The sequence below is a fragment of the Dermochelys coriacea genome, chromosome 9, assembly GCF_009764565.3.
Source record: "Dermochelys coriacea isolate rDerCor1 chromosome 9, rDerCor1.pri.v4, whole genome shotgun sequence".
Classification (NCBI taxonomy): domain Eukaryota; kingdom Metazoa; phylum Chordata; order Testudines; family Dermochelyidae; genus Dermochelys; species Dermochelys coriacea.
The window spans coordinates 67,694,342-67,708,039 of NC_050076.1; the positions used below are offsets into that span (position 1 = coordinate 67,694,342).

General features: G+C 36.5%; 1 protein-coding gene across 1 annotated transcript in view; it reads right to left on the bottom strand.

Annotated features, from left to right (window-relative positions):
* Positions 1–10,109: 10,109 nt before the first annotated feature.
* DIAPH2 (diaphanous related formin 2) overlaps positions 10,110–13,698 on the bottom strand; it is an 835,399-nt gene continuing 831,810 nt past the window's right edge. The window contains exon 28 of the mRNA XM_038415147.2: positions 10,110–10,342. Coding sequence (XP_038271075.1) covers positions 10,278–10,342 — 65 coding nt within the window. The 3' untranslated portion in view covers positions 10,110–10,277. The remainder of the gene's footprint in view (positions 10,343–13,698) is intronic.

Sequence of the window (13,698 nt, forward strand, 5' to 3'; positions counted from 1 at the left end):
TCTTCTTAGAAAGCAATCAGATACAATTTGAAATGACTCTCAGTTTGAGTTATGTTCTTTTAATTTTTTTAAAGATACAATTATTGAAGCAAACATTTTGCCGTCACATCTGTCCTTGTGAGGCAGAAAATCCAATCAGCAATGCAGACATTCAACTACAATAGTTGAGAAACACTAATTGTACAGTAACATTGGGTTGAGTGAAGGAGGACGTGTTACAGGGAGATCTGTAAAAAGAAAAGGAATACTTGTGGCACCTTAGATACTAACAAATTTATTTGAGCATAAGCTTTCGTGAGCGACAGCACACTTCATCGGATGCATTTGGTGGAAAATACAGTGAGGAGATTTATATACACACACAGAGAACATGAAACAATGGGTTTTATCATACATACGACCCATCACTCTCACAGATCTTAGGAGACAGGCCAGTCCTTGCTTACAGACAGCCCCCCAACCTGAAGCAAATATTCACCAGCAACCACACACCACAGCACAGAACCACTAACCCAGGAACTTTTCCTTGCAACAAAGCCCGTTGCCAACTCTGTCCACATATCTATTCAGGGGACACCATCATAGGGCCTAATCACATCAGCCAGGCTATCAGAGGCTTGTTCACCTGCGCATCTACCAATGTGATATATGCCATCATGTGCCAGCAATGCCCCTCTGCCATGTACATTGGTCAAACTGGACAGTCTCTATGTAAAAGAATAAATGGACAAAAATCAGACGTCAAGAATTATAACATTCAAAAACCAGTCGGAGAACACTTCAATCTCTCCGGTCACTCGATTACAGACCTGAGAGTGGCTATCCTTCAACAAAAAACTTCAAAACCAGACTCCAACGAGAGACTGCTGAATTGGTATTAATTTGCAAACTGGATACAATTAACTGAGGCTTGAATAGAGACTGGGAATGGATGAGTCACTACACAAAGTAAAACTATTTCCCCATGTTATTTCTCCCCCCCACCCCACTGTTCCTCAGATGTTCTTGTTAACTGCTGGAAATGACCTACCTTGCTTGTCACCATGAAAGGTTTTCCTCCTCCCCCCGCCCCTGCTGCTGGTGATGGCTCATCTTAAGTGATCACTCTCCTTACAGTAAAAAGAAAAGGAGTACTTGTGGCACCTTAGAGACTAACAAATTTACTAGAGCATAAGCTTTCGTGAGCTACAGCTCACTTCATTGGATGCGTTTATCCGATGAAGTGAGCTGTAGCTCACGAAAGCTTATGCTCTAATAAATTTGTTAGTCTCTAAGGTGCCACAAGTACTCCTTTTCTTTTTGTGAATACAGACTAACACGGCTGCTACTCAGAAACCTCTCCTTACAGTGTGTATGATAAAACCCATTGTTTCAAGTTCTCTGTGTGTGTATCTAAATCTCCCCACTGTATTTTCCACCAAATGCATCCGATGAATTGAGCTGTAGCTCACGAAAGCTTATGCTCAAATAAATTTGTTAGTCTCTAAGGTGCCACAAGTACTCCTTTTCTTTTTGCGAATACAGACTAACACGGCTGCTACTCTGAAACCTGTCATTATGCAAGGGAGATCTGTGTATACATCACAGCAGACTGGGACCAAATTCTTCAGCAATGATCCTTATATTGTACAGCAACATTAATCCATTCTGTCACAATTAAATATCCCTCGCCCCACACCAACTATGGTTCCTAGATGCAAATCACGAACAATTCATCATTGATTATTTTCAATATATATATATATTTTTTATTATGCTCTCCAGGCTGCCTAGTTCCAGCCCCCAGACCTTGATTCCCATAGTGTTGTTCAGGTGGCCCAGTTCAGAACCACATTTCTCCAGTGTGTGGGGAAAAAAAGGGAGAGCTTGTAAGTGGCCACAGCCGCTAATATGCCTGGACCTCTGCTGCTACACTGTATGTCCCTGCAGCCCTACTCGTCAGTCTATACTTCTGGGACCTGCGGCTGCCTGGCATGTGTTATAATCTGACTGATACCCTCTTGAAGGGAAAGACAGAGAACAAGTGGCAGCTATAGGCAGGATCCCAGTAGGGCAGGGAGACAGGGGGTGGGAGAAAAGTAAATTCCCATGGCTTCCTGAAAAAATAAAGGCCAAACTCTGTGGCTGGGGAATCAGAGGGCCCTGACTGAGATGCACGGGGCACTTCATCCCTCTGAGCTATTGTTTCAGGATCTGCAGACTCAGACTCATTGCATCAGTTTACCCTCAGTTCAGATTTATGTTCTCTCTGCAACCATAAGAGCTACAACCAATTTTTAAAAAAAAGGAAAAGAAAGAAAGCTAAGATTTTGGACTGAAGCTGTGCAGCAAGAGACAAATTCTGATTTTAGAATATACATACACATAGTTACAGCACATGACTGGAACTGGTGATCTACACGGTCTATTCCTAGTTCAGGCACTAACTTGGCTTGTGACCTCAGGCAAGTAATTTAAACTTTTTGCCTCAGTTTCCCCATTTGCAAAAAAAGGATTAATTATCCTAACTCATATGGGGCTGTTAGACTAATGTCATTAATGGTTGTAAAGTGCTTTCTGTTCTTTAGAGGAAGGGCACTATGCCTGTCTTGCTAATGGACCCCTGATCACAGAATTATCTGTGTTATGTAATGCAAATTATTTTGCTATTTTCACTACTTTCAAACCCAGCTGAGATTCATTCAGTCTTTCACAAACAATTGTCCAGTGCAAACAGAAACATCCTAAATCTATAGATTCATTTCAATTTCAGGTAATTTATAAAAATCTTTACGTGAAAATGTCTGTTTTTAAATTTCATTTTCTCTGGCATAACAGAATTTTGAAGCATTGCTGCAGGCAGGATTTTACCCTGGCTATTCTACCTCATCAGCGATTTTCAAAATCCAAAACACAATCCTCACAGGTATATGGACAGCATTAAATTAATAAATTCAGTTTCCAAGGACTATTGCTTAACTGCATCAGCAATATGTTGTTGGCAGATGTACCTCCCTGTAGGTTTGATTTAGTTTTAGGAATATTCCGTTACACATAATACAAGGTTTCTTTCCAGGTTCACAGTTCTTTTCCATCTTTCCGCCCACTCCCTCTGAAGTCAGTGGTTAAATTCTCATTGACTTCCATGAGATCTGGATTGGGCCTCTCCATTTAGCTAAGAATTCTGCTACTCTTTGGGAAACATTTAGATCAAAGGCAGCCATTCACTTCAATGGGTTCAGAATCAAAGCCTAGTACAGAATAATTGTATTTCTTCAATTTAAAACTTTCATTTTATCTTATTTACAATTATTTCTCCCCACTTCATCAGTCCTCCTGGGAAATTCTGCCTATTGCATTTAGTACCATGTTGTTCTGGTCATCTTCTGGGTGCAGAGGGTGGAACACAGCTTACTTTAGACCCCACCAACACTGTTCCTGAGTTACTTGGAAATAGGATTGTGTTTCTTTCTGTGGTTGTAGGCATATCTGTTCAGTTTAATTTGTAGTATAACTAACTCCTCTTTTGTAATATGCTGAGCCAAATTCTTAACTTGTGTAACTGTTTTGAAGTCAAACAACTTAGAGCAGGGCTAAGTTTATTTTAAACACAGCCATAATACAAACCTACTAAACTCTGTGTTTTGGATCTTTCAGCATGTTAAAGGATTTTCCAGGTTCCTAGAAATTGCATCACATGATGAGAACTATGGTGCATATTAATTAATTAATATTAATTTCTTTAAGCTATTAAAAATACTTAAGATTCCTTATTACTATGAACTATGCATATAAATTATGTTTGAACTGCAATAAGCTTCTGGCTTAATGCTATGTATTGATCTAAACATTGATTTAGTGCATATGCATGGAAATTGTTTCTGCCCATCATTGATTATGGAAATATTACATACTGTATCATATGGTGCCATCTTCTGTGCAGCAGAAACTATACATTATATGTAAAATTATGTTGGAATTGTTTTATCTGGATGGTTTTTCCATTCATTGCACAATCCAGCTAATTGGTTGACCGATCAGTTTCTTTCTTTCTTTTTTTTTTTAAATACAGTATATACTACACTAAGGGCAGTATATGTTTAGTGTGTAGTACCAGATTACCCTCTGTTTTATTTCCAAAGTACCAATTCTCTTCCCATTTCAATATTGCAACAGTTAAAGAATTTCTGAAATGTTTTGTCTGGTATTGTTTATTATAATCTTCTCCAGATAACGTCTACTTTGCTTTATCAAGTACTTTTGAGGCCAGTGATCTGAGCAAATTTTAAATTAAGTTAGAGAGCCAACATAGTGACTCCACATTTAAATTGTGCAAACGGTACTGTGAGGAGCAGCTTTGGGGAAGAGGGAAGGGAAGGAGGGAAAATTAAAGGCTACACAAAGGATATGCACATGTAAGCTAATATCTGTAGGGGGGGACAAAAAAACAAAACTGGTTGTGATGCTGCAGTTCTCACAGTGAGCTTCTTAACTGAGTACAGTGGAAAGTAACTGGAGTTGAGGAAGACAATGTGGTGCTGGCAGTCTGAGACACAGATAGGTTCAGCCTCATTCTGAGACAAAGGCCAAAATATCTGAGAGTGACTGCAATTCAGACTTGTCTTGTGCTAGGAAGCGAAGAACCAATAGTGCAAAACTGAAACAATCCTAGACTTTAGATTTACAACAGGCATTGAGTTGTTTTAATTTAATGTGTTAAATCTCTAACCCAGTAAACATGGGTAGTTTTTTCTCTTTTACAATAATTACAATTGCACTATAATAAAATAAAATCCAGCAATTTATGCCATCAAATAAACCAGTGGCTTTAACTAACCCTCATTATTTCTTTTCCCTACTATGGATGCAAAATTTGCTAGGTTATTTTATGACTTATGTGAAATATCAGCAGGGCTGATCCTATTCATTCCTGCATATTTAGAAGCTGCAGCAAGATACTTGAGAAATTCAGGGCAATCTCCTCTCTTTATTCTGTTAAGTCATTTCAGTCTGCTATGGCAGTATAATTAAGTTGCATAATGCACAATAGAGTATTTTTAATGTAAAAATCCTGTCAAGCTTCTATTCCAATATGGCCGTTTTGTGACAGTGAAGTAAACGACTTGGAAAATACCAGCAATGGCTGGCTAGCTGATTTATAATATCTGTATCATGAAATGTCTCTGGTTGACTCAAGATATTTAATCTGTTTAATATGGACCCATTTTATGTGTTCAATGATTGCATTTTATTGTTACTTTTTAACTAAAATGGCATCACCAATAAACAGTATACAATCTTTTTCAGTTGTATTTTTAAAGTCGTACATAAAAGAAGACATCATTCCCCATAATTCAAACAAACATACTTGACACCTCAGAGTAAAAAAAACAACAACCCTAAAATAGGAAATAACTTTCATACCCCGTTATGTCACGTAATATAGATATGCTTCAGCTTGACATTGGTCAATTGGATTAAACAGGTAAACATTAGAGAACTTAACAAAATCATCTTAAACATACAAGTTTGCTACAGTGTTCAGAATAAATTCATTAAAAAACAGGCTCTGATTTCACCAAAAATATTTTAAAGATAATATACAAACACATAGTTGGGCATTATTCACTGATTAAAAAATACAAGTGCATGAGTTTTGGTTTATTTCTCATTTGTATTGTTTTGGCATCTGGAGACACATTACCCTACATGTCTGACTCCAAACAGAAATCACACAGAGTGGTACATGGTAAGTGTGTGGAATTAAGGTAAATTGTAAAAGAATATGTTCATATTTTGTGGCATATGTATAAAAGGGTACTAATGAAGTTATGTGTATTGAGGGCCTGATCTCACTCCAATGAAGTCTTTCCATTGACTTCAATGAGGATTGAGTTGCACCCAGACAGACTCACTCTCTCAATAGAATTTACCAGCAAGCATGCATAACACCGCTTTCTGCGCACAGAATACATGTTTTTGAGTATACAAACACAAAGTATTTTTGAGAAATTTGTTTTTTCATCATACAGTAGAAGGAATATGTGTGTAGTAGAAGAGATGTGGCTCAGGAATACTCATTTGAGTATGTAAGATGCACAAAAGCAATATGGCACACAAAAGGTGGGATTATATCTCTACTGCTTCCTTTCTTAAACAGTGAGCTGATATATTAACAGGTGGGAGAATGCCTGAACTTTCAGAAGTTTAAACATGGAAAGAGCTAAGCACAATTCAAGCAAGTCCTTGTTTAATGTGCAAGATGCAGTGTCAAGTACAGTATTCCTTTCTCAAGAATAGAATGAACAGCACAACATGTGCAAGTTCTGCCAGACTGTGGCTCTTAAAAATTACACAGATCTACATTTAGCAATTTAGGGTAAGACAACTTTTGACCCTATTGTACGTACCACAGTTTTTTAAACTAGCAATTCTATTGGGGAAGTACCCAGTATAAGCTTGGTCCTTTGTGGCTGAGAGCTGTACAAGTAGAGCTATACAAAACTTCCTTATGAAATCTGCAGCCAATCAAACCTTTGGATATCAACCTGAAATTTTACAGGTTCTCTTCAAGTTTTGCAATCCTTCTTCAACTGTGGGATGAGTTTTAAGTAAGCCTGTGCTGAACAGTGGTTTGGATGGAAACCATGAAAAACCCAGTGGTTTCAGTGGATTTCACACATAGTACATATTAACATATACAGTGTGTGCATACCATATCAGATGTGTGTCTGATAAAAGGGAACGTATGGTAAAGTTTGCATTTTTAAATAAGAACAGTCAAATGTATGTAGATTGCTGCCATATGGGCCAATAATGTCCAAAACCAGATCAAACCTATGCAACAGTATTTTTGGGAATGCTTCTTAATGACCTAGGAGGCATTATATTTGTTTTCGCTTGAGCACCAGTCAAAGGTGTGGTTAACATTTAAAACAAATGTCACTTATGTGCAGGGAAAGGACATTTGCAGAATCACAGACTTGATACATTACATGGTGTGTTGCACTTTTTTCTGAGCTAACCGCGTAAACCTTGTGTAAATAATGCCTAGTGCTTTTATGAGTCTGACCCATACTGTCAGTAGTTTTAAGCAATAGATATGTGCATATACAAATTTTACTTTAATATTAAATTTCCATATCAACTTACAAATGTAGTTTCATTCATTTTAAAGTCACAAATAATTTCCTCTTTAAAAAACCTCTAAGAAATGTAAACAGAATAACATCATAAAATGTTTTTTTCCTTTGTTACTTTTAAATTTTAAAATGTGAATGCAAACCAATGTGTTGTGATAGGTGTAATGTAATATCTTAAGGGACTTGTAATAAAATATAATTAGTAGGAACTTTATGTAATATTCCCTAAATGGTTTTTAATGTGTGCAAAAAGCTCTGGTGATTTATTTTCTGGGATTACTCTGAGTGCAAATATAATTTAACTGAAATATTTTTTTATTTTTATTTTTTAATATTAGAAAATAAGGCAAATCCATTTCTGAAAAAGGTGCTGCACTTCTGGGCTAAACATACCTTCTAGGTCACTAGATAAACATGTGGCAACTATGAAAATTATCAATAATAAAAATATTCAAAATAGCTGCAATTTCATATAGACTGAAAAGCGATCAAAAGACAAAGTGACCCAGCATTAATTTCAGAAAATATTTTTAGACTTCATAAATACAAGCACCCTGTATTTACATAAATTATCTTCTAAACTAGTTTTCTTTTGAAACACACTTTTGTTTCTCACAGATATGTCCGTTAAATTATATAAATGTTTTAAACAGGAAAAAAGGACTGTGTAGCAAAATAGAAATATCAGATAATGTTACTTTTTTGGATTTGCTTTTTGCTAGGATTTGGTTTTTAAATATCTGCAGTCTGTTACTACATAGCTTTTTCAAAAACACAATGCCAGGAAATGAAAAACTTTGTACTTGTAACAATTAGTGCTACAGTATAACGATTCCATTGTGGGTTATTAGGTTAAGTTCACATGTGTTCTAATGATTATTTTCAACATCTGACTTTAAATCCTAGTAAATTGTTTATCTTACTTTTGAGCTTCAGTACATTGTTTCACGATGGTATAAATTAGAATATATAGCCATTACAGACTTAATTTCTTTACATTTTGACTATTTTACATTGAGCACCTTTTTACAATTGTGAATTTAATACTTTAAAATTTTAAAAAATTTAGACTCATCAATACAAAGCCAGTGTTTGCTTATGCAAAATGGAATGTAATTCTTACTGCCTCTTACTGAAACAGTGGAGACAATTATGTTTTATATTTTTTTCTAAAATACACAACTCTTTACTTTGTTACCAGAAGAAAACTAGATACAGTCGTATTATTTTACAGCATACATTTCACTAGGTTTGAGTCATGTTTGTGTTGAGAAATGTAATAATGTGTAAAAATCCTGCTCCCTTTTAACTCTATGGGAATTTTCCCATTAGACTTCAATGAGAACCTAAAATAAAAGCCTGCAATTTATGCCATCAAATAAACCAGTGGCTTTAACTCCCCCTCGGTATTTCTTTTCCTTACTATGGATGCAAAATTTACTAGGTTATTTTATGACTTATGTGATATATCAGCAGGGCTGATCCTATTCATTCCTGCATATTTAGAAGCTCAATGCGTTTTCTTGTAATGAAATTCAATACTGTAAGAATTTAGCCCAGACCAGTCAGGTAATCTTGAAAGTCTTTAAGCCAGCAAAGCACAAAGAAGCTACTGTATAAAGACTTTTGGTTTAAAAGAGTACTGCAAAGTTATACTGCTTCCAAATATGACTGCTCCACTTTTTCTGTGATTAACAACTGGTGCACAGAAAGTAAAGTGCCTACCCTACTTTTCAAACACTGTTTATAACATAGAAAAAATGTGTCCAATATCCTCAGGGAATAATAATTTCCATAAAAATATAACCCACGTGGTGGCAAAACTGAATCAATTGCAGAGCATATATCTACTTTTTTATATCATTTCCTGTTATGTGGAATGTCCACATTCCATGCTCACTTCCATTCATGATGACATAAAAACAATAACCCTTGAGTCCTTGGTAGAGGTTAAAGTAAACTCTCAGCAAGGCTGCATGTTCAGGTTCAGGCTGGGGATGTAAGGGTAGTTGTACTGCAGTTTCCCATTAAATGGTAGAACGTAAGCAGTGTCAGCTACTAAGCTCACCGGAGGTGCTTAAGTGTAGGGACTTGTATTTAAATTAGAATAGGAGGCACCTCCTTGGAAGGTCAGGCTGCTATAATGATTGTGGTCACTGCTGCTTAGTGCTGAAGGGTAAAAAACACAATTTTTTATCTGCTTACTCTCCAGCAAGAAGATTCAACTGTAAAGGAGGGTATTTTACCTGAGAAACAAAGGGAAAACTTAGAAAGAGGCAGTCCTGAACAGCTGCATAATGTAGTTTGTCTCTAAAAGCTAAACAAAGGCATTTTAGAATAATTACAATACGATAATTATTTTTCCTTAAAAATATCTGCATAAAGTATATATTTTATAAGTGCATAATTAGAAAATACCTCTTTAAATATAGTTAAAACATATTATGCAATTGATACAGTTTAATTTTGGTACAATCCTATGCTTTCGTTTTGTTTTTAGCAATAAGTAGTTATATATCATCAAACCATGGAAACTGTAGATTTATGGTAAGTTTAACTGCAACCAAAGTAGCTAAATCCATCAAGCTTTAACTTGAGATAAGATTGTAAGTAACTTGTTTGGGGCTATACACTCTTTCTCATGCTTACAAAATAGGTCTCCTATGATGTGTGCAATATCAGCTCATATGTGAATTCATTAATATGCAAATTTTTGTTCATTTTTCCTTTAATGTCCAAATTGGAATCATGCCTCCCTTCTGTGACTTGATCTTGTTCATTGCTGCATTTTTTCAGCAAGTTTCTATTTTCTAATTCTGCTCCTTATAGAACATTTCCTAGAAGTCTCAACTCCCTTCAAGATAGTTGCCACCTTAAAAATGGCAAGTAACACATTAGCTAACAAGATAACATAGAACCTTATAGTTTAACACTGTTTACAAATTCTGATAATTGTGTTACTAAAGTACAGTAAGTGGATTTTTTTTAAGTTCTTAAAAGTACATAATGTGTATTTATCTTCTGGTCTGTTCTTCACTAGAATTCATTTAAATTTCATTTCTGATCATTGCTGGTGTCTGTATGTATAACTTTTTTCAATGGGTCTGCATTTTAAAGTAAGTAAAACAATTCTCCAATTCTTTGGCTTCAGGGGAATCATATAGCTGTGATAGTTCCATTGTGGCGAGAACGTGACCTTTCCAAAGTTACTCGTCTGTTATCTGTAATATAAAGAGAGAAAAAACAACACACCATAAGATTTGAAACATGGATATTGCAATGTCAAGAGGTTTTCAAACAGTCCTGAAAACTATTTCAAATAAATATGTAAATAAGTAACTAGAAAACTGGATCAGAGAGGTTTTACACTGCAGCTGCCAGGCTGAGTTCAAGAGTTCTGCAATCAGCAATAAATTACTTACTTGATCAGAGAAGCAGGGTGATAAAAGCATTAGAAGAATCCTGAAGCATACTCCCCTTGGAAATAGCAGATGACAACTAAAATGCTGGGTAAAAGTGTTATTAGTTGGAAAGTTATTGGTTATTGGTAAGTGTTATTCTACAAAGTATCTATATACAGTGACTTTGGAGGAAAGGCAATTCAAATTTCCACTGAGCGTTCAGTACAAATGTGGTGAAAATATACCTCTCAGATAGAACAAGATACGCAAAAAATGTAAGGTTGTAAGATTGTTCACTCTAATTGGGTACACATACTTATAGAAATAGAACAGTTAAATCAGCCACTTCCTAAGCATTTCCTGACTGTGTGGTGTTAACAACTTTCAGTATGAAATATTACAGAGTAATTATTGCAATGAATAATGAATATATCCCCGTCACAGGAAGAAATAATCATGGGCTAAAGCTAAATGCTTTCAAAGTAGTTTTAAAAGCCAGGAATGTGGCAGAAGACAGACTTTTCTTTTTCGAAACAAGAATGGATTTGTTTCTGTGGATTTCAGATGCAGCTAGTCTGCTGCATAAAATGCAACTGATATGGATAAAATTCTTGTTTGACAAAAGTGTTCTATTGATTGCGTAAGTCCTCAACCAACAAAGACAGAAACTGGTTGACTGCCTAGAGGAGGGAAAGAATATGGTGTAGATCCCTTGCCCAATCCAATGGAAACTCCTCCACAGTATTTTTGTAAAAAAAAAAAAAAGGAGTACTTGTGGCACCTTAGAGACTAACAAATTTATTAGAGCATAAGCTTTCGTAAGCTACAGCTCACTTCATCGGATGCATTTGGTGGAAAAAACAGAGGGGAGATTGATATACACACACAGAGAACATGAAACAATGGGTTTATCATACACACTGATGATGAAGGAGAGTGATCACTTAAGATAAGCCATCACCAGCAGCAGGGGGGGGAAAGGAGGAAAACCTTTCATGGTGACAAGCAAGGTAGGCTATTTCCAGCAGTTAACAAGAATATCTGAGGAACAGTTGGGGGAGGGGAGAAATAACATGGGGAAATAGTTTTACTTTGTGTAATGACTCATCCATTCCCAGCCTCTATTCAAGCCTAAGTTAATTGTATCCAGTTTGCAAATTAATTCCAATTCAGCAGTCTCTCGTTGGAGTCTGGTTTTGAAGCTTTTTTGTTGAAGGATAGCCACTCTTAGGTCTGTAATCGAGTGACCAGAGAAATTGAAGTGTTCTCCAACTGGTTTTTGAATGTTATAATTCTTGACGTCTGATTTGTGTCCATTCATTCTTTTACGTAGAGACTGTCCAGTTTGACCAATGTACATGGCAGAGGGGCATTGCTGGCACATGATGGCATATATCACATTGGTAGATGCGCAGGTGAACAAGCCTCTGATAGTGTGGCTGATGTGATTAGGCCCTATGATGGTGTCCCCTGAATAGATATGTGGACAGAGTTGGCAACGGGCTTTGTTGCAAGGATAGGTTCCTGGGTTGGTGGTTCTATGCTGTGGTGTGTGGTTGCTGGTGAGTATTTGCTTCAGGTTGGGGGGCTGTCGTAAGCAAGGACTGGCCTGTCTCCCAAGATCTGTGAGAGTGATGGGTCGTCCTTCAGGATAGGTTGTAGATCCTTGATGATGCACTGGAGAGGTTTTAGTTGGGGGCTGAAGGTGATGGCTAGTGGCGTTCTGTTATTTTCTTTGTTGGGCCTGTCCTGTAGTAGGTGTCTTCTGGGTATTCTTCTGGCTCTGTCAATCTGTTTCTTCACTTCAGCAGGTGGGTATTGTAGTTGTAGGAATGCATGATAGTATTTTTGTAGCTCTTGTTGGTGTTTTCACAGCCTTCCCTTTCCCCACTTCCATCCTTGCATGGTTAAGATAATGCATCTACGCTACCCCTCTTGTGAGGGAATATACCTCACCTGCCAATGATAAGGTCAGCAGTTACTGGAAGTTAAAGCTCAGTGCACTGCTGCCTAAGCAGGAAAAATCCAGGAAGGGGAGTATTGACCCAAACATGCGACATGCTTCTAATACAACAGTGAGCAGTAAGTATCTAGCAAATTTTAATACCAGTAGAGAGAGGTGCCCAAGTACTGTCATCTGCTGAGCTATTTAGCTGATAGATTTTCCATATTACTAACTCTAAATGTGCAAAAAATCATGAGATTTATGAACGATAGTAAATGTTGGTTTCTTTTTATTTGCTTTATGGTTTTTGTCTCTTTAGAGTTCATGTTTTCTCAACAGTGAAGAAGGCAGAAATTTTTTTTTTCTCAAATGAAAGTTAAGATTCTCTTCTAATTACGCGAGTCCAGGAGCTGGGGTCTTAAGAAAAACATCAAACTTCCAGCAGTTGGCAACACTGCACTTTCCTTCCCAAGATGACCTCAAATCAAGCTAATTTAATTTCTAGTCATTAGCAGTAACCTGAATTGGTTTTTCTAAATTATTTGCAACTGTAAGAAAGGATTTACATTTACTAAGGATGGTAAGGACACAGATCTTAAACTGGAGAGTTAGCTGGTGGTGGCAGCTGGGAGAAAGTTCTGGACAACTCCATAGGAGAGGGCAATGATCCAGTTATTCTCACTAAGACATGATATTAACACTTAAAGAGATTTTTCTGCAGTGCTCAACAAGAGAACTTTCTTGCAACTTTTACTGTCGGGAAGGGAAGCAGAATGCAAATTATACTCTGGTCCTACCTTTGTGCCACACTAAAAATAGGGATGGATTAGATTTAGCTGTTAGTAGCTATGTAAAAGCGTTATTGTATTTTGAGATTGTATTAGTGTAATCACCTGTTTAGCTGTGATCAAAATTTCCATTTGTGTTCGTAGGGTTTACAGAGGAAATGAAGTATTAGTGTGTATATACACACACCTTAATCTAAAACAAAGAGTTTCATATTAAGATCTTTATGGGGATAGACTTCATCTGGGAATCTCTTTTAGTGCAAATTAAAACTGGTTTATGCACTGTAATAATCAGATCTGCTGAAAATGTGATTAGGCCTTACCAGTGATTCATAGTATATCTATAGCTCTTTTTTATCCATAGATCTCACAGCCGTAGTAAAGGAAATGTTACATCCACTGAGCCAATTTTTAATCTCAGTAATATTTATTGTGTAATTCTG